Source organism: Aethalodelphis obliquidens, unplaced genomic scaffold, assembly GCF_003676395.1.
Source record: "Aethalodelphis obliquidens isolate GAN/ISIS:26980383/991018 unplaced genomic scaffold, ASM367639v1 scaffold2, whole genome shotgun sequence".
Taxonomy (NCBI): domain Eukaryota; kingdom Metazoa; phylum Chordata; class Mammalia; order Artiodactyla; family Delphinidae; genus Aethalodelphis; species Aethalodelphis obliquidens.
In genome coordinates, this window is record NW_020837946.1 from 65083957 (window position 1) to 65106707 (window position 22751).

General features: G+C 33.1%; 1 protein-coding gene across 1 annotated transcript in view; it reads left to right on the plus strand.

The window, feature by feature from the left end:
- SCN7A (sodium voltage-gated channel alpha subunit 7) overlaps nucleotides 1–22751 on the plus strand; it is an 87883-nt gene that overhangs the window by 23405 nt on the left and 41727 nt on the right. Inside the window, exons 2-10 of the mRNA XM_027129258.1 lie at nucleotides 1859–2097; nucleotides 5360–5472; nucleotides 5969–6058; nucleotides 6428–6556; nucleotides 7944–8035; nucleotides 11097–11303; nucleotides 13510–13579; nucleotides 16017–16158; nucleotides 19719–19925. Of these exons, the coding sequence (XP_026985059.1) occupies nucleotides 1859–2097; nucleotides 5360–5472; nucleotides 5969–6058; nucleotides 6428–6556; nucleotides 7944–8035; nucleotides 11097–11303; nucleotides 13510–13579; nucleotides 16017–16158; nucleotides 19719–19925 (1289 nt within the window). The remainder of the gene's footprint in view (nucleotides 1–1858; nucleotides 2098–5359; nucleotides 5473–5968; nucleotides 6059–6427; nucleotides 6557–7943; nucleotides 8036–11096; nucleotides 11304–13509; nucleotides 13580–16016; nucleotides 16159–19718; nucleotides 19926–22751) is intronic.

Below are 22751 nucleotides of genomic sequence, written 5' to 3' on the forward strand. Positions count from 1 at the left end.
TCACAAATAACTGAACCAAGAGGAAATAAATCCATAGGCTGGGCTAGTCAATTAGAGTATCTTTTAATTTACATTTTTGGAGGTAGAGGTTATAGGCATATGGTGGGAACTTAAACTGAAATATCAAAGTTGAGGCAGGCGATGGCGTTTTGTTCTATGTGCATTCTTAGAAGTAAGCATAGGAAGCCATTCTTTAGATAGAATGCAGTAGAAATTAAAAGAAAAGCCGAGAAAACTGTGATGCCATGAATGGCATAAGGAGTTACCCTAGTAATTATTTTCCATTTTTATTTTTCAGGGTACAGAAATGGACTATGTGTCCTCTCCTTGGATGTCTACAAGACTGCCATTTGTGTATTTTAAATATCTCTCACACACCTCTTATTTAACCTATTAGGAGTCTGATTCTCACAATGATTGGTACTCCATTATGATTAATGAACATATTTTTTCTTACTTTCCATTAATAGCAAGTAATGGATTCAACTATTAAACAACTCAATTTTACCCAGTAGTGGAAAATTCTGGATTAGCATATATGTGTGTATACATATGTGTGTGATTTCTGTCTTAGGAAAATATTATAGAAGAAATTCAGCTAAGGCCAACACTATTACAGACAAAATATACATATAGAAAATGCTACAGTATCAAGTACAAAATTTCTTATCCTTAATTGCAATAATAAAATTACCAAGGGGGTTAAGAAGAATGTATAAAGAATAATCAGTCAGTTGTCACTGAGCAGGATCATTTGAAGTGTAGGTTTTGACAGAAACTGGACTGGGAAAAATCAGCAAAAGAACATAATTTTATGAGAGGAAAGAATCAGGTTCATAAATGGAGAATTGATGCATGAAATTGTATTTAATGAAGACTAATTGAGTGACCCATAGGACGGCTTGAAGTAGATAAAGACTAGAATTGAGAGAGACCTGTAAAGACTACTAGAGCAATCCAGAGATAGAATTACAAAGATGACTATCTTGATGTAGGTATATGAACAGTGGATAATATTTAAATACCTAATGGAAAATAATTGTAAGAAAATTATTTTTTTCAGAGGAATTAATGACAAAGAAAAACATTTCATGAGTAACTTTCAAGGCAATAAGTTTATATGTGTGTTTTTTTTTTTTTACAATGGCTAGAAGGTAAAAGAGTGATTCTAGTCTTGGGGAAAAACAACAAACTTTGTTTTTACTTGTTAAATTGCTGTTATTGGTGGATTGCCACATAGATGACTGAGGGAAGGGAGTGTTTGGGGAAATGTACTTGGTAAATACCCATGTACGGTAGTTAAAATTCTGTGTTTGCCTATGTATTTACCAAAAAGATGGATATAACTAGGGGAAAAGCAGAACTTTAAAGGATATCAAAGTTAAAATTTCAGAGGAAAAACTAAGTCAAAGGAATTAATCAGAGCTATAGGAAGAGATAAAGAAGAGGGGGCCCCCAGAGCCAATGAAAACTGAGTTTAGAGAAGGAAAGTCTAGTCAGTAGTTAAATACAGCTGAGAGTGAAATAATTGGATTTGGCCTTCCAACAATCTCTAGCCACTTTAGAACTCTTTCATTACAAGGGAGAAACTGAAAGGCAGATTTCAGTAAAAGAAAGAAGATTCAATGGATGAATAAATGAAATAGAATGAGTTATTTGTGAAATTACAAATTAAGTCTAATATTAAGTGAAACACAACTAAGTTTAATGACTCAGATTTCTCTAAAGCTCAAGAATTTTCTTTGAATGCTTTTATTCAGTTTGCTCTTCTCTTTTATTCCTATCCTAGACTTTTAAAATTTTAAATTTTTCTTTATATACACAAATCTTATCTAGAACTGAAGAAAATACTTTTCAGGTGCAAAATTGGAAATGGCTTCCCCAGAACGTAAGGGCCTTGTCCCCTTCACCAGAGAGTCTCTTGAAGTTATGGAACAGCATAGTGCTAAAAAACACAGTGAGGAACACAAAGAAGATTTAAAGCCAAACACTGACTTGGAAGCTGGAAAAGAGCTGCCATTTGTTTATGGAAATCTTCCTAGAGCAATGGTGTCAGAGCCATTGGAAGATGTGGACCCATACTACAAGAATAAAATGGTAAGGATTAATTAAACTTATTATGACTATATTTTTTATTCATTTTCCAGACATGTGAAAAATGTAATTGAGATAGGATGAAAGAAGATGGAAGAATAAGTGAAGAGGTAATTTTAAGTTACAGAAAACTGGATAAGAAATTTCACACATATTTGAGATTTTTATCAAAACCGAATATTTGCCTGGTAGGTTAGTTTGTTTAGGGTTACTTTACTTTGTATGTAACAGGCTATACTGTTATGCCTTGATGTAAATGATTTCTTTTATGTGAGCATAATGATTGGCTACTTAAGATTACTGATTTTAAAATAACTATCATGTAAAATTTCCATACTATGTACAGCAATTTCAACTGTTCAACTTGATGAGCTTACTCGGTAGTTAGGAAAGTAAAGCCAATGTATATTTCATTCATAAATTTTATTCATTCATACAGTCACAGCCTCTCTATCCAGAGAATGATTTGAGGAACTTACTAAATATTTTGAACAATCCAAAAAGAAGCACAAAATGATAAAAATAAAAATAATTATGCTTAGAAAAGACAGATCTGTGTAGACTGACAAAGCTGGAAGAGTCTCTACTAAGAAAATAGAATTTGAGTTATAGCTTGGAGAACACTTCACATTTTTACAAGGCAAAGGGAAGCTCTTCAATGAACAGTCAGTCAATAGCAGATATTAATTCTGGAATAGGGAAGAGACAGGCTGATGATAGAACTAGAACCCTGTAGCTGTGTTGCAGATTGTGGGAAATAAGATGAGATAACAGAGATGGCAACATGGCTTTAATGTGGTGGCCAAAATACTGGTGTAATGAATGCAGTGTTTAAGTAAGATTAATCTAGAGATTCCTAAATTACTATTGCATGGAAGAGATAGGGTCAGAAAGATGAAATTAGAGAGAAAACAATTGAGGCCTGAAGTCAAGAGGTCTGGATTATAGGAGTGTCTTGGAGAGAGAGGTAACACACCCGAGACGAAATAGCAGGATTTGAAGACTGATTAATAATGCCAAGGTTTCCAGCTTGAAAGAATAGAAGTGCTTCTGACAAAAATGAAGTAACTATAAAGAAAGATCAAATTTGGGAGAGATGAGGATTAGTCCCATTGTAGACAAATGTAATTTGATATTCTTGTAGAGTGTTCAGTGATTTTACCAAATGGGTGAAATGGAAATGAATCACTTTCTGGACAGAAGGCAAAGTGAGAATTTTGTATAATCACAACTCTTTTGAATACTTTGCATGGTGGAAGCGTATTGACAATTTACAGTATAAATGTATATATTAACAAAAGACTCCAGTATCTCTGGTAGACTCCATGGGCATTATGCATCATTCGCTATAAAACACCTATAAAACCTTAAGAACATTTTAGTAAAAATGTAAGTCCTCATCTCAATTATCTCCGCTTTCACTTTTGCTATGCTTAAGTCATTAACAGTCGATATAACAGTAACCTTAAAGGTAACTCTATTATAGCAGAGTTCTGAGTTCTTTGTAGTGTTTATAGACGTGACAGACAAATCTAGGTGTGTTAGTGAAGACAAAATCAAAGATTTTGAAAAAAACCAAAAACGGTAAGGATACCTTAGTATAAAAAGTATTGTTATTAGTGATAACACAAAGATACTAAAAATTTTAATTATATTTAGTTTACTCTGTTAAAGATGGCATACAAATAAATAATTCTAAAATGAAATGAACAATTTCAGCACTTAAACATTAACTAGAAAATTATTCTATCTGGATCTACTCATTCCTTCACAAAGACATAAGTTGGTTGGCTACATCCTGTGTGAAGTTTGAAATTGTTTTGGAAAATACATGGAAAGCACATTTTAAACAATCAGATTTATTTTATTTGGCCCTTTTTACTTTCTTTTTGCTTTTAAAATGGAAAGAGGGACAATAACTACAATCAGGCCAAAATACACACAAATTGTATGTTGGAGAAGTGTTCCATTGAGGAGAATCAGAGCATGGTTTGTTTTCCATTTAGAATAGGTATCCATAAAATATCAATGAATATATATTTGTATATATAGACAAATATAAATACCAATGTATAGTCACATATACACTTCTGTATAATTATATATTAAATATAATATATATTTTAGTATATTATAATATATTTTATCACATTGCATTATACACTATACATTACTGTTACATAACTGTTACATTATACTCTATATAATGTTTACTATGTGTAATATAGTTATGCACACACCACAACAAATGAATTTTCCAAATGGGCATGTATATATAGTAAAAGTGCACATATGTATGTGTGTATATACTTATGTGCGTGTGTATATATATATACAGACATACACACATACATATACACTTTTACTGTGTATCCATATTTTACACACATATACATATACACACATATACATAAGTCCTTTTTAAAATGTTTCTGATTTTTCCCTTTTTTGGTTTAATATTTCTATATGCCAACATATTAGTTTTACATGATATAAACTTGTTTTAAATATGTTTATGTCGGGGCTTCCCTGGTGGCGCAGTGGTTGAGAGTTCGCCTGCCGATGCGGGGGACACGGGTTCTTGCCCCGGTTCGGGATGATCCCACATGTCGCGGAGCGGCTGGGCCCGTGAGCCATGGCCACTGAGCCTGCGCGTCCAGAGCCTGTGCTCTGCAACAGGAGAGGCCACAACAGTGAGAGGCCCGTGTACCGCAAAAAAAAAAAAAAAAAAATATATATATATATATATATGTTTATGTCATTGATAATTTACAAGTGGGGTTTTATACCGTAGGTAATTACTAATGATTAATGTAATGTTTGAGTGCATTCGGTCACTTTTACTACTATAATCCCATACCTTATTTGCTTCAAAATAAAATTAACTTATTTTACATTCATTGAATTTTAGTATGCTTAAATGCATACCCATGAGCCATCTGAATATAGATTTCTTTCTATTACATTAGTTTTGCAGGAAGACTTGAGGATTGGTGTGTGGCAAACAGTTTTCTTAGGTAGAACACTGTTTAAAAAAAAGTGATAGATAAGGCTAAATATAAGTAAAAATAGTTTAAAGAAAACTTTCCATTTGATTTAGTCTGTAAAAGGATATCAAAATGTAAGAAGTATAACTGTTAGACTTCATGACAAATGATCATTGGCAATATGCTTCATAATTGATGAGATCATAATTTCTCAGTTCTAATTTCAGTTGATGTTCTTTATTTTCATTTCACTTGATGTTCTTCTTTTCCTCTTACAGACTTTCATAGTATTAAATAAAAAGAGAACAGTATTCAGATTCAGTGCCACCTGGTGTACATTGTCTCCTTTCAATTCAGTTAGAAGAACAGCCATTAAGATTTTGGTACATCCATATCCTTTTCTGTTGGTTTTAAACTGTACTAATATCAAATGCAACTATTCTATTCAGATATTGCTGCAGTCTTTTTCTCTTTTTAATTTTCATTTTAGGTCATACTGAAATCTTGATTATAACTGCACTGTGTTCCATATTTGAAAGTACATTTAAAATATATTTTCTAAGGACTTTCCTGGTGGTCCAGCAGTTAAGACTCCGCACTTCCACTGCAGGGGGCTCGGGTTCGATCCCTGGTCAGGGAACTAAGATCCCACATGCCTCGTGGCCAAAAATATATATATATATATATAGTTTTCTTTTCTAGTACACACAACAGTAGTAAATGTTAACAAATCTTAGTAATCCTCATTGTTTTCAATATAAGGAGTATATTTTTTTGACATTTGAGAAACTATGTGATCTCATATGTGTAAATACATATAAACAGATTATAGAAACATGTATTTCCAATATTATTTTTATTAACATTATTCCTTGACGATAACTTACCTTTTTCCGACTGTTAATTTTAATTAGCATCCTGATTGACTGCATATTTATGTCCATGACTGATTTGCCAAAATGGGGGCCAGCATTACAGTAAGTTATATAATTTTATTATGTATAATTGCATATATGATTATATTTTATATTTAATACATTGTGTTACAGTACATTATATATTACATAATATAGCAAATTAATATTTTTAATATATAATTTACATTGTACGTAATATAATATTTATACACATTCCACAATTAATTGATAGTCAAATTTCATGGTTAATGCTGTAAGACATAGCCCACTCTAGAAGCCCTAACTAAAGCCCTGTCCTATGGTCGTCTGGTTGATTGGTTGGTTGGTTGCTTGGTTGCCAGATAATTATCCTCGACATAGTTCTTCAGAGTTGACGATGTATTAGTCTCACTTTTAATATGAAGTTATTATATGAAAACTTTTCTGCAGGAATACTTTGCTTGGAATTTATACATTTGAAATACTTGTAAAACTCATTGCAAGAGGCATCTGGGCAGGATCTTTTTATTTCTTTGGTGATCCATGGAACTGGCTCGATTTCAGTGTAACTTTGTTTGAGTGAGTATTTCTTTTAAGTTGCAAACATCTTAATACCTTGCTAAGAAAATGCTTTTCATAAAGAAACATTGAGGATGATAAAGTTTTCTGCCTGCAAAAATTCTGTGAGTAAAGAATAATTCATAAATCATAGCCATAATGAGCTCCCTCAGGCAGCTCCAACTGAACTAATCCTTAGAATATGCATTCAAAATTAAAGGAGTGGGATATTATCTCTGTAATCTACCCAAAGCAAAAACAATAGATTGAATTTTTGCATTTGAAGTGATTATTTTCAGTGAACAGAAAATCTCCTGGGAGTTTAAGAGAGGATCCTGACGTATTTGATTCTTCTCTAATCTACATTGCTTAAAAACAGTAAATATTCTAGTTATCAGAATAAGATATTTTATATGCACACATTTTTCTAGAATGATACATTAAGTTCTAATAATTTACATGTGTATTGATTTATTTAATCCTTCTACTTAGTGTACTCTATTTTATGGCTAAAGAAATTGTCACTGGCATCAAACTTCTGTTAAAATAATTTAAAATAATACTCTATTTGTGGACTTGGGGTCAATTTTTTTGAAAAAGAAATAACCTTTATAAAGAACATAATTAGTTTCTGCCATGTTGTAAGCAGTCAAAACATAGTAGCTAATATCATTGAAATTATTATCACTACTACTTCTACTATTACTATTATTATTTCTGCTCTTGCCATTGCTATTAGCTAACACTTAGGTAACACAGCTAACATTTAGCCCTTAGTATGTGCCAGATGCTTTGCCATGAACTTTACATATATTAACTTATTTAATCCCCCCAAATCCTCAGAATTAGGAAGTATTATTATCCTTACTTTACGTTTGAGGAAACTAAGGCAAGAAAGATTAAGTAATTTAAATAGTGGAGCCTGTATTTCTACATGGTCAGTCTGGCTACAGAGTCTGTATCCTTAACCACTATACACCTTTACTTCTGCTGTCATCACCATCACCATTCTCATCATCATCATCACCTCATCACCATCATTATCATCACCAGAAGTTTAAATACTTAAATTTTATTCCTTTAAAAAACTGTGGATTTCCTTATTTTTAACTATCTCTTCACCAATTAGATTCAAAGTATTTATGAACATAATATAGAGTATTTGATATGGAATTATGACTACTCAGAGTGTCAAGCTTTTATAAACTCTCATAATTTGTTTGTAGATCAATATTTACTTGGATACCTTGCACTATAGCAGTCTTTCCCTTCCAATCAATAATAAAACTGTTGGCAAAATGCAATAATGAAAGCAAGTGAAACATTTGGATATATGGTTTTAAAAATAAGTTTCAAATAGTATAAAGAACCAATATGACTTCTAAATGACTCCAATTTAATCCCACAGGCATATATCAAGATATTCACCTCCAAACTTCATTTCAATATTTCGAATTACAAGAAATTTGAGAATTTTGAAAATTATTCCTTTAAACCAAGGTAAGAAAAGGCACTGAGTTCTTCATTTTGTTTCATGTACTTCTGTGTATTCATCTGAACACCCCTATTATTGCTTGAAGAAATGTTAAATTGAACAGTGTTTCAGATTTGGAATAAATGAATTATCTGATTTTCAAATTTATTTCAGTCACTCCTGGAACAGCAAGAAAGAAATATCACATTTTTTACTAATTTGAAATGGGTTCAATGCTTTTGATAATAAAATATAGAGCTCAATCAAAATATATTATTTTTCTATTTTTTTCTTTTTTACTTATTCTTATGTCTTAAATATGAACTTATAAAATTGTCCTTAGACTTCTGAGAAAGATAGCAGTTTAGACAGATATCTAATCTGTCCTCTTCTTTTCCTCACTGTGTCTAAAAACCAGTTGAAATGAACAAAGCAATATAAAATAAGATAAATTTCCTTTTGCTGTCAGTGCTTGGATAGGATGCATTCCACATGCCACAAAGTTTAAGAAGATTCTGCTAAATAAAGTGGAGCTGTGACCACATTGATGGAAGAAGCTGACAACTAATTTACACCTCCCATTCCGGAAAGAGTCTTAGAGAAGCCTAGCAATACCTTCTGATTTGTTGTTCTGAATGAATAAAAACAATCAGCTAGGAAAACTTGACCCTGAGTTTTTTTTTGGCTTCTATGAGTCAGAGGTATTATGAAACAGTTGAACGAATAAACCCACAGGCAAGTGTGATAATACCAAAAATAAGATCTACAGGCAACTTTCATCCACTGGAACACCATGAAAAAGGCCAGATATATTGCATACTCTGTACTTGGAGAACAGGCTGGGCAAAACAGCAAAAAAAGATTGGAGAAATATGGTAATGGATGCCTAACCTTGTGGATATACTGAAAGATTAAATAGTACACATTAAACAGGTGAATTGTGTGGTTTATAAATTATATCTCTTATTTTTCTTCTAATACATTGGCAATGAGATTTTTTTAAAATGTCCTAGCTTTAGTGAAGGCCTGACTATATATTTATAGTCTCTGGTTTATGCATTGGTTCAACATCTCAACAATTTGAACGTATGAATCGATACTTAAATATGGTCATATATTTTGATACAGAAATTCCATTTCTAATGTAATACTTTAAAAAGACTTGCATATGGCAAAAAAAATTAATAGTATTATTCCAGGTGGCAAAAGTAGCTATAAATATGTATTTTGGTATGATAGCAATTAAAATTGTATATCTACTCTAGATATCACATTTCTTTAACCACAGGAATAACTTTATTTCAACCCTATTCTATTACACTCAAGAAATCTAATCATCTGAGGAGGTCATTTAAAAAATAGATTTTCAATTCTCACAATGATATATGAAATAGGTATCACTATACCCATTTAAAAAATAATAAAACAAGCATAGAAATGTTGGTAACTTGCTCAGCGTCACAGAGCTAGTATATTCTCATCCATTGTTGAGCTGAGTAACTATTAGGATCATAAATTTAAACAGACCAACAAATAAAAAAGGAGCAAGGGAAAAAGAGAAGGAAGGAAGGAGGGAACTAACGAAGGAAGGATGGAAAGAAGGAAGGAAGCAAGGGAGGAAGGAAGGCTTATAGTAGTTTCATCAATGAAATTTAATTATGGGGTTTTTGTTGTTGCATCTTCTTGTTTTCTATGTTTTCAAAATTGAGCATGTATTATTTAATAATTAGAAAAATGAATGTTCTTAAATAAATCTAGCTTTAAAGTTGAATTCTCGATTAGTAAGTATTCTGATATAAATACAGCCACATATAATCACAGTTATGTGTTATTCTCATTTCTAATCATTAAAAGTTTTTCATGTTTTACTTAATCAGCTCCAAAAATTGAGTTCTTAAAAAGTTAATGAGATAGCCACTATGGAGAACAGTATGGAGGTTCCTTAAAAAACTAAAAATAGAACTACCATATGAACCAGCAAGCCCACTACTGGGCATATACCCTGAGAAAACCATAATTCAAAAAGAGTCATGTACCACAATGTTCACTGCAGCTCTATTTACAATAGCCAGGACATGGAAGTAACCTAAGTGTCTATCAACAGATGAATGGATAAAGAAGATGTGGCACATATATACAATGGAATATTACTCAGCCATAAAAAGAAACGAAATTGAGTTATTTGTAGTGAGGTGGATGGACCTAGAGTCTGTCATACAGAGTGAAGTAAGTCAGAAAGAGAAAAACAAATACCATATGCTAACACATATATATGGAATCTAAGAAAAAAAAAATCGTCATGAAGAACCTAGGGGCAAGATGGGAATAAAGACACAGACCTGCTAGAGAACGGACTTGAGGATATGGGGAGGGGGAACGGTAAGCTGGGACAAAGTGAGAGAGTGGTATGGACATATATACACTACCAAAAGTAAAATAGATAGCTAGTGGGAAGCAGCCGCATAGCACAGGGAGATCAGCTCAGTTGTTTGTGACCACCTAGAGGGGTGGGATAGGGAGGGTGGGAGGGAGGGAGATGCAAGAGGGAAGAGATATGGGGATATATGTATATGTATAACTGATTCACTTTGTTATAAAGCAGAAACTAACACACCATTGTAAAGCAATTATACTCCAATAAAGATGTTTAAAAGAAAAAGTTAATGAAAGAATGTATAGAATACCGCTATTTCAAACTATTTCTTGTTTCAACATTTGCAACCCATGTTGATTTTTAACTCTACGCCTTTACCTATGCTTATAAATAATGGTGATTGGTATGAAAAGCAATAGCCAAGAGAGAAGGCCTGTTCTTTATGTAGTAAAGAGAAACAAACAAATAACTAATTTAAAAATACTAAGTTATGTCTAAATTATTGCCAGGTGTAATAAATTAGCAATCATACAGAAACCTCAAAGTTAAGGGTTTTATTCATTTTAGTCATTGGACCTAGATAATGGTGAACTAAATTATAAAACACAAAGCTATTGATTCCGATGGCATCTGCATTTGCCATGGGAGAAGTTTGCTAATCCTGCTTTACTAAGATATTTTATTTTATCGAAAACAAACCTTTCTCTTTTCAGGTCTGAAGTCTTTTGTAGGGATCCTGATCCATTGTTTGAAGAAACTCACTGGGGTCATTATCCTAACTCTCTTCTTTCTGAGCATATTTTCTCTAATTGGGATGGAGCTCTTCATGGGCAACCTGAAGCATAAATGTTTGCGATGGCCCCAAGAAAATGAAACTGAAACACTGCACAACAGAACTGGAAACCCTTATTATATTCGAGGTAAGAATCCCTTGCATCTATATCAAAAAAATTAAAACTTTTCTTACTGGCAAAACATTCTTCACAGAAATATTGAACATTCAATTTCAGAACAAATTTGACTTCAGAACAACCTTCATATAAATGCCATAACTATGCTCAAGTACTAATTTGGATCAGTTTCCTTTATCAGGATAATAAAGTTCCAAATCTTCAGACAGTTAAATCAGGGAAACCTAACTTTGGAATTGCTAAAACTTGCAAGTTTTATCCTTTCATAAATAAATAAATATGACCAAAGTCTTAATTGCAATTTTATCAGAGTACAATCCTCATGATACTACCTTTCTTCGATAAAGTTGTTTAAAATTTAAATGTAAGTGTACACATTATAAACTTTGGGGTGATCATATAAATCAAAATATGACCTACAATATAGAAATTCTTACTATTGTTGTATTTCAATTGCTGCTGCTCATTTTAAATGCTTTGAGTTATACTTTGATGAATAATGAAAATATTTTAGGCTAACAGAAATAATGTCAAACAAGTATTGCTTAGCCCTTATACATAAGTAATTCACATGCCTGATCACATATCTTCACCATAATCCTGCAGAGAAGACATGAATAACCCCTGTTACCAACAGGGAAACAGAAGTAAAGAGAAATTTTGTGAATGTTCTAGCATACTATAACCACTCGGTGGCAAAACTAGGATTCTAGCCAAGCTCCATCTGGCTTTAAAACCCATTCCATTTTCACCAGGCCATACTCTCTTATTAGATTTTTCCCTCATATTAAAATCATCAGCTCCTTTCTGACAGTATTTAGAAAAAACCAAAAGCATATTGTTCAACTAATAAAAATAAAATATTGTTTAACCTTAAGTAGTCCTTCTACCTTAATTTTATTTATACTTTGGATTTAATAAGTTCTAAAACAAATCTTAATAAATTTTACTCTTTGGTTTATCCCATAATATGATTATGATGCAAGTAATGCAAAATTATTAGTATATATGTGAAATGTTTCCTTATTATGTAGGTCTATTTCATGGTCTTAATTCTAGTGATAAGAACAATAGGAGATGGATGTTAAATCTTAGATTCCAAATGAAATCCCCTTTAACTTCTTTGATGTTGTAATAAAAATATGCTAATTACTAAAAATTTTGCTACTTCACTGGTTATTGCTAAGAAAATAGAGTCCAAGTTCTTTTCTTTGTTAAAGTATGTATCTTATAATGAAATCATTTTAAAGATTATCACTTTCATATTTGTCCAATTCTAGTCATTCCATTTTCTCAAATAGCATGTTAGGAATTGCTGGAAATATATTTGCAAAACATTATTTAACCTAATTTCCATGTCGTAGTCCTTGTATTTAGAAGAGCACTTGGGACTGCTCAGTTCTAATGTCAAATTTCATTTGGTTTTTGACAGTCACTCAAAAGTTTTGATTAATGGCTCCTAACTATGATTTTTAAATTCTTCTAAAATTATTTTAGGTGACAAATTAAAGTGACATTTTCTGAGATTGGTGTAATTCAATTTTGTATACACACACACACACACACACACACACACACACACACACTCACCAGGACTGATCTCATGGGTTTGATTTGTGTGATTTGAATTCAGAACCTAAAAAGCAATGCTACTAAGCATGTATGTTCCCAACCCTGGTAACTGATATCTATAAATACACAATTTACATTTTGATTGATAGCAGATAAAAATACCTGGATGAATTCTACGGGCTATGACTCAGATTAGCTCAGATTATGATTGAAACTAGGTGATATCAGGACAAGTAATTAGGCGGCACTGGACACTCATTGTAGAAAAGTAAGCTGCAAAGTGGGAAGAGAATGGAAATTAAACCCAGAGACAGAAAACTCTGGTCTTCTGTTCAGGAAGATCATCAGGAATAAATCCTGGAAGGAATAATCCTCAGTTTTCAAATAGATTAGTCTTGGGAATTTTTCTTTCAGGGTCTGGTCATACCTGGCTGGAGTAGGTGGATTGCCAGAGGTCTTTTGGCCTGTACACTGGATGCTAGGACAGCCTCCTAGATTTAAAAGAAAAGCGGGGGAGGCAGGCTCTATGCTCCTTCCTTCTCACTGTACAGAAGTATGTTCATCTGTACAGATTTAATTGGGTTTCAGATATGCTGTCCACTCAAGATTAGATATGGAATATCATTTCTTTCCTATTTTTCAGAAACAGAAAACTTTTATTATTTGGAAGGAGAAAGATATGCTCTTCTTTGTGGCAACAGAACAGATGCTGGGTAAGTGGTATTAATGTTTTCTTCTATTGTAACCAGAAATGAGGTCTGGCTGTTCAACGCTCAAAAGCCGGTAAAAAGGCCAGGTTGGTGGAAAGGAAAGTTTGCTTTATTTTGGGTACCAGCAACCGTGAGCAGGGAGTGGGGTGGGGAGAGGGCGGAAGCCTGTGTCCAATGGCCGACTCTGACCCCACCGCCCTGACAATCAGGGAGCAAGAGCTTTTATAGATGGAGGGAGGGGGCTACAGGCAGGAACAGCGCAGCCAGCTCTGACAGACATCTTGATATTGGTCATTGGTGGTCTGACCAGCATCATTTTGATTGTTTTAAGTACAGTTAATCTTCAGTTCCAGGGTCGGTTTGTTCCCATTTCCTTGAGGCCAGTTCTTGGAATTATGGCAGCTCATGTCACGGCTACAGTCTGGTCTTCATGCAGTTAACTTCTTCCACCTGGTGGGGATTTCATCATCTATAGACAGCTCACAGGATATGGCTCAGAATATTATCTGTAGCCCTTGAAAAGGAACTAAAGGTCCTTAACTATGTTTAATGACTAAACTATTATTATTTGGTCTCCTTTGACTGTTTTCCTTTGTTTCTACTTTTTCTCACTTCTCAGATTAAACTTATTCTTTGGTTAAAGTTTTTCCACAGACAAAAGTTAGGATGAGGACATGGGAGAGCAAGGACCATAGGGTCCTGCTCCGTTTCAGTATCCCTGATCAATAGTATTTATTTAATGATTATTGCTTTTATTAATGGTTCCCATTTGATTACATAATCTCATTTTACCATCAAAACCATGCTGAGAAGTGTACAATATGGAATACTATTAATCTGATTTTACAGAAAAAAGTATAATAGATAGACTAGCTAAATGGTTTATTCAAGGTCAAGAAGTTAGCAAATGGAAGAGCTGGGACTTAAATAAGAATCTGATTTTCTGTTTTCAGTGTGCCCCAGAGCTAATAGGAATTATCAAGAAAGACAATGTAATCTGTTCTTCAGCCCGAAGACTTTGAAGAAAAAAAAATTAAAGATATGATGTTATTTCACTTATTTTATGACTTGTATGTCTTTAATGAATATAATTTACATTAATCACAAGCTGATTGCTCTTAAAAACAGTACTTATAAATAATTCTTCAGTGAGATGACAAAACTCTCAAGTTTTATTGTCCTATAATTTCAGATGAAGAGATAAGAAGGTACTATGCAGTACTAAGAAGGTACACAGCAGTACTATGACTCAATTCCTTATGTTACTTCCCTAAGCCGGGATGACTTGACACCCATTTGTAAACTCAGCTCTTTCTTAGAGGCTCTGGGCACAGATTGACAAAAAAGCACACGGGAGAGGGGAACATGAGTTATGTAGTTTAGTTGTATTAAGATGATTTAGACATATTGTTGCTTACTCAACTCTTTTTGCCACCCTACTTCTGGGCTTCCTTTCTGTTTTCAAGTCCAGATTGTGATTTCATCGCATCGTTTCTGCCCCATCCCACTCAAGCTAACCCTTTCAATGGACATTCCAAATTAAATTTGACCTGAAATGCATGTTGGAGATATCTGGTCATGGATAGACAGAATCACAATGATATAGTATGTCAAGGCCAGAAGAGAAAGTCATACAGCGTTTCACCTGCAGCCATCATACTTTGCTGCATGGTAAACTATCCTAAAAGTTGGTGCTTTAAGACAAGAACAAAAATTCATTTGTTCAGATTCTGTAGGTCAGCAATTTAACAAGCCTCAACACACAAGTACTTTTTAAACCTCTGTTTGCATCACAATTGTTAACCATTAACAAGTATGCAAAACAAGTCACATGGCCAAAGTTCCAATAATGTAGGAGGAACTACAGAAAGTTGTGGATGGAGGAAGCATGATTTATTGGGCCACTACTGTCATAATGGACCACAACACCCAAGCCCCAGTAGGTAAAAGTATGAAGACTCCATGAAAGGAAATGAAATAAATATTTAATCATCTTTCTACCAAACTTCCAGTTCTGCTTATAAATTATTGATAATAAAATTTTTCTCACCCTTGAATAATGGGATGTAAGGGTTTGAGATGATATCATTTAAAAATTAAACCCTAAACTACTACAGTTTTATTTTTATCAGTGTTATTTTCCGTCAGTTATACTTTCACTTTGATACTGGGTAGTAAAGAAATCTTTAACAAAAGGCTTAGCAAAAACCATTTGTGAGGCCCTGTTGTCTTTTAGTTTAATTAACACTGTTCACTTATATCAACTTAAAATCTAACTCATATGCAGCTTTTTCCGCCGGGAACTGTTTGGGAGAAGACTACTTCCTGTGGAAGAGGGAGCCCTTTATTATTCATGGGCAGATGTTATGTATTTATGATTTGACCATAATCTGAAAGTCACCTAAGAGTAAACAGTTTTTCTTTTCTGTGTCTTAATTAGTCAGTGTCCTGAAGGATATGTGTGTGTAAAAGCTGGTGTAAATCCTGATTATGGCTACACAAATTTTGACAGTTTTGGCTGGACCTTATTAGCCCTATTTCGGTTAATGATGCAGGATTACCCTGAAGCACTTTATCACCAGGTAAGAACACAGAGAATCTGCACTGCACAGAAAAATGGTGCCATGCTCCTCCTTTCTGAAATAATGATCAAATATAATACACTGTATTAAATTTTTATGTGAAGAAGAATTTGAGGACAGAAGAAAAGAGGACGAGAATAACCTAATGTCAAACTCTATGTTAAAACTGAGCCCAAGTCTGTGTTCTTATGTATGGTATTGATATCTTATTTAATCTTTGAAACAATCCTACAAGGATATAAATATGTATATGCACTTTTTTATGAAGACCCTAAGATCAGATCATTTAGGTAATCTCCCCAAAGTTAAAACACATGTATCTGCCAGAGATCACTATACTGCTCTGTGGTCTCAGACGTTTGACATTAACTAAGTAAAGAGCATTTCTAAGTACTAATTCTTTAGACAAAAAAATTGAACCTATGAGATTACCATGTATTAAGAAATTATTTGTTGAATGCCCACAATGTACTCCTTCTCTTTAATTCTCTATTTCTTCTCATTCTCCTTTAATATTCAATCAGGCTCCAGTTGTAATAGCAGAAAGCCTGCTGTTATGAGACTTGAAATCAAAATGCTGAGAGTCCTCCTTTATAACTGATGATTTGTGTGCCATAGTGTCTCAGAAGGATATAATACGTGCTCATTAAAATAGAGATTCAATTTTTCTTTTAAGAAAAGTTCCAGTGTAGTGGAATATGCAGTGTCATTTCAGCAGCATAGTTAATATCGAAGGATATTAGATAAAATAAGTAAATTACTTTAAATTCCAAAAGTATTTACAGTTGAAAAAGAGCACTCTTTTTAAACACACACACCATACTTTTTATGATTGAATAAATTATGGTGTGTGTGTATGTGTGTTTACAGGCCATTAATAATGATAAGGATAATATAATATATTTTTGGCACAAAGATTCATAATATATTATTAAATGAAAATCAAGTAAACCAAACATGCTTGTAGTATAATTATATTTCTAGTAAAAGTACATTAAAATATTACAAGTGATTTTTTTCTTTATGCAAACTATATTTTTCTAATTTTGTAAGAGTAGTTATATTGTTATTTCCCAAAATTTTGACAAGCATCAATGCCTCCACCACAACACTGTAAACTTCTTATTTCTAAAATAATCTCATCATGTTATTCTCCTTCTAACAATCCTTCAGTGATTTCCAAATTTCTGTGAGATGAAGTTCAAAGTCCATATGCATTGTCCATAGTGCCCTTTAAAATCTAGTCTCAGCATTTGTTGCCAGATTCATTTCCCAAAAATATCCCAATATATACTCTCTGCTTTATTTGAGTCAAAAAGATTTGCTGTTTCCTAAATGACCTTTTCCTGTAATTTCTTGTTTCAGTGTGTACAAATTCAAGTTTCTTCCATCTTCAGTCTCATGCCTCAGATTTTTGCCTCCAAGCTATATTTCGTTTTTGAGCTTTTCCCCAACCTCTTCTTTTAGAGCTGGACATATTCTACATCAGAATTCCATGGTACCCTGTAATTGCCTCAGGTAGTGCTTATTTTAATTGCTTGTTCAGCATTTCCTCCCACTAGGAGATACACTACCTAAGAAGAAGTATTTGGTCTTATTTTAATTTTTGTATTCTCAGCATCTAACACATAGAAATGTTTGATGAAGTTTTAATAAACAAAAATATAAGTAAATATTCATGGGTTATGTTACTTTATATAATAGTGAATGTCTTGCCTTTTTTTTTACAGCTTTCAAAGTGCGTTAGCTAATTTTCTTGGTAACATTGGTCTAAAGGAAATCCTCTCATACAACCAGTGAAATGAGAAATCAGTTTGGGAGTGCCCTGGTGCTGGAGTCTTACAGGACCTTCATCATTATTGTACTCTAAATTTTTATTGACTAGTGTAGATAAGGTTTGCTTTGATTTGGACTTGGTTTTTACTCTGAGCATTGCTCTACTGAACTAAACTGACTGTGACTAGGGAAATTTGGTAATTATTCCCAAAGAGTACAGCTCATGTTTTAGAGGATATCATTCTCCGTTCGTTCAACAAATATTTATTTGACCCAAGTACTCTTTGATACAGCATCAGTACGGAAATGAACAAAGCAGATTGTCAATACTCATGGAATGGAGTTATGTTTAGCAATAGTTAACGTAATGCATACTTGCCATGAGCTAAGATCGTCTCATACATTGTTTCATTTGATTTTCATAACAAATCTATGACAAAGGGGTATAATTAGCCCCTATTTCCTGCTAAAATATAATAGAACTAGAATTTGTATACTTTTCCATTCTAATAAGATTGTATACTTTTATTCTCCATTAGCTTCATATAGGGGAAAGAGCAAAAGTTTTGAATTCAGGCATTCCCCCACAGTTATGAGATCTTTGCCTGTCTAATTTTCATCTCTTTTCTATGTGGTAAATACCACACGAACGTTTTGCCCAGAATTAATAAAATAATAACCATAAAGTATTTATTAATATACATATCCTGCAGTGTACTCCATGATATCTATTACTAACTCCTGAATATACTGTAAATGACAGCCATTTAGTAGGAAAAATATTTAACGACATCCTAAATAGCTGACTCACTGGGATAATCAAGTTTATTAAAAATACCTTTAAAGAAAAACATACTATAGATTAATAAGAAATTATTTCTGACTAAATGTTAGAAGGTCGTATTAATTTGTAAACATTCTTAACTCTGTTATATCAACACATTATTTTCTGTAAATACCTGTCTATTGATTCAAATGAATACTTAAAAATTAAAACTATTCCCATTTGTTTTCTTGAAATTGGTTCATATACTTTTAATCAATGAAGATAAATCAGTGGACTATATTTTAGATTTGTCATATCTACTTATAAATTTAAAAGTTTTCTGATATATCTTAGGTAATTATTATGAAATAAAAGCTAGTCAATGCGCAGTTTGGAAATCTACAGTTTTGTATTTTTCTATCCACAAATGACTTCATATAAGTGAATGATATAACTTTCCTTTGTGATTTGTCTAGAGGTTCGTCAACAAAGCAGGTATTCCGACAGATATAGAAATATTCCTGTTCCTCACCCCTTTGAATAGACCTGATTTTGTACCTCATTATGATGTTTCCATAAAGTTCAGAGGAAAGTAATCTCCAAACAGTCATTCTTTGACTTTATTACACTTCGTATAGTTAAAGATTCTACTTCAAAGTAAATAATCTTTCATATTTAGACTGTCCAGCTTTCTTTATTGAAAGATGACAGTTTTTTCCTTTCAACATGTTTACTCTGTTAATGAAGACATAAAAGTCAGATGTTCAGCCTGAATTAATTAAATTACTAAATTCTTCCCTGGTTTTGTACCATATATTTTGTACCTTACATATATGTCTAAATTGAAGAGCTTTCATTTATTTCTCCAGGTAGAGCCAGTACTTAAGCTGTCTTGTGATTACATTCCACTTATAACTAAATTATTTTCATAACAAAATTTCATTTTTCATTTTAAAATAACAGATTACAGGAAGACAAATAACGTTTCCTCTCTGTCCTGTTTTCCACCTTTCCTTAGATCCTTTATGCTTCTGGGAAGGTCTACATGATATTTTTTGTTGTGATAAGTTTTTGGTTTGCCTTTTATATGGCAAGTTTGTTCTTAGGCATACTTGCTATCTCCTGTGAAGAAGAAAAGCAGAGAGCTGCTGAAAAAGCTAAGAAGATTGAGCCGGAGCTTCAGCAGGCTTTAATGGAACTTCAAGAAGGAAATAAAGCAGCAGAGGTACAGATTTTTTAAATGCTTTTTTGGAGTCAGAGTTTATCTTCTTGGAGCATATTGTCTTCTAATAGATGCTCAATATCTGTGTGTGGTACATAACAAGATCATAAGTGATTTTAATAGGAGGGCTCACTTTTGCTACATAACATTCTTTCCTGAGTGTGGTGTGGTAAGAGTGACCAACATGTTTAAGATTTTGTTTTTGCTCCAAAATGCATACTACTACTGCTGATAAACTATGGATATATTATACATTTTTTTGAACTTGACTTCTCTTAATGCAGGTATAATTTATTAATTTAAACTTGCTTCAGACAGCACATCAGAATTAGCTTTGGAAAATTTCAGTGTTCAACTCAAAAGTGACAGTGCCTTCCATAATTTAGAAATCAGAAAGTACTAAAAGCATGGATCGAAGTATAGTACTGAAGTTGTAAAAAGAGGAAAAAATTTTACTTTATTGACTTTCTAACTCGTTCAAGAGGAAATGCACTGTGCATCCTGACCTAAGGAGTTATTTTACCTGTGGAATAATTAAATCCATGATCAGTAAAATTTAATACAGTTTTACTCTAATTTTCAATGACCTTAGTGTTGTGTTTGAATATATTTTCAGATGTTTAGCCTCATAGCAAAAGATTTTGCCCATGAATCTAAAAGTATTCACAGAAGTAACATTAAAGAAGTTGTAGAAAATTATCTTTAAAAATCTAAATTGTGCCATAAGTGTGCAGAAAAGGAGAACAGGACCTAGGAAAGCAACCAGAAGTAGCTTTCTTATATTCCACAGGACCTAGCTAGCTCACACCTCCTCTTAGGTTTAGAGAGGGATAGGTTTAGCTCAGTCTCCTAATATCCCTACCCAGAAGCTGTCAAGGTGTGCAGTGGGCAGAAGCCAAAGCAGCCTAAGGGGGACGGAACCCATGCCTCTTCTGAGGTGTTGCTCCCTTCCTCTGTGTTGTGAGCAGTCCCCCTGCCAAGAAGCTTGTTCTTTGGAGGGTGCTTGGCCCAAAGTGATCACAAGCAAGTCCAGTGCTCCCACCCCACTTAGCCTAGTTACAGGACCCTCACTTGCGGGAGGGGGGCCATGCCCTGCCTTCTTTTCCATCCTTCTGGAATATTTATTTTTGCACTCTTAACACTTGCTAATAAAGATTGTCTACATGGGAAAAATACTCGAACTATATTTTCTAGTAGATGTAAAAAGGACAGATTGACGGAGCAAACAAAAGATAGAAAGGGGCTATATCCAGGATCCTCTCACATAAAAAGATAAAAAGAGCTGAGGAAAAGTAAAGGGCAAAATATTCACTCCGGAATGTGTAGTATGACTGGCTAAGAAGTTCATTAATACCAAAGACCCCTGCTGGGCCAAAAAGAGGAAAATGTTAACTTCCCTGTTATATAACCCTTTCATTAAGTTGTCATCAGTAAAGAAGCTCTAGAAAAGTCATTCCACTACAAAGTGGGGTCTGAATGATATGATATAGGATCATACCAAATGACAAGTTATTGATAGATATGTGTATCTATGAGGTTTCAATGCATACAATTGAAAAATGAATCAATTACAGACGGTATGAAGAAAACATGTATAAAAAGAAGCTATCAAATATAGCCATCATATCACCCATGAGGAAGTCACAGAAGAACAAATTACAAAAGCTTTCTGTCTCTAGAAATGAGTCTGAGGTCCTTCAGATTGAATGATTGTAGTCTGAATGATATGTTGAATGTGTAATTTGTTTTGAAGTGGCATTTCAAATCTCAAGGGCTACACACAAATGCATTCAAGAGCACAATACTTCTCTTATTCCAGATGAGATGCCCTATTAGCTCTGCTTATGAAGAACTTAGATTATTCCCTAATTTCCCAATATCTCCATTCCTTTGGCTATTTGGATCACATAAAGCCTTTCTGGTTTTAATTAAATTCTTTCAATTATAAAAGGTTTCTGTTCCTGGAAGAGTACTAGAACATTTTGTCATGCAAAAGTTTTCTGGGAAAATGAGAATAAAAGTTATTTTCACAAGATGTGCTTTCTTTTCCTTTTTTATTTATACATAAGAAAACACTGGACAGTGAAGAATTTAAAATGGAACATACTGAGGACCCTTTAGATGACCAACCTGATTTAACCCTAGACAGATTCTAATTCCAATGTTGGAATTACTGGGAAATTACATATGTGTTTCATATTCTCACATTATAAGAAAACAGTAGATCATATTGGCTAAAATTAGAGTTTTGCAGTCAGATAAATATAGATTTAAGTCCATTTTAGCCACTTAATAGATGTATGATATTTGCCAAGCCTGTTAACCTTTCTAAACTTCAGCTTCTTTATCTGTAAGGTGTGTATTATAATATCTGTGTCATAGGTTGTTGTGAGATTCAAATTAAATAAACGTTTGTAAAGCACTTAGCACTGCTTAGAATATACTAAGCAACTGAAAAAATGGTAATGGCTAATTATAGGAAAGACAAGAAGACAACTGCAAGAAGGCACTGTCGTCCATATGGAGAATACTTGTCAATATAAAATTCTTTAAGTCTTTGACTATGTCCCCCTTTTAGGGATAATTAAAGTAATAATAATAATAATAATAATAGTATATAATGTTTATTGAGTGTCAACTATGTGCCAGACACATAATTAGTGTCTTCACAAATTCTCAAATTTAATCTTTATTGAGAAGTTCCAGTTACAAAGTTTGATCTATATTTATTGGTAATTGATTTCTCAACACTGAGAAAGAGAACCCATTTTTCATCACTTTACCATCACTGTTCTGGAGAATCAACACTGAAACAATATTATTTCATCA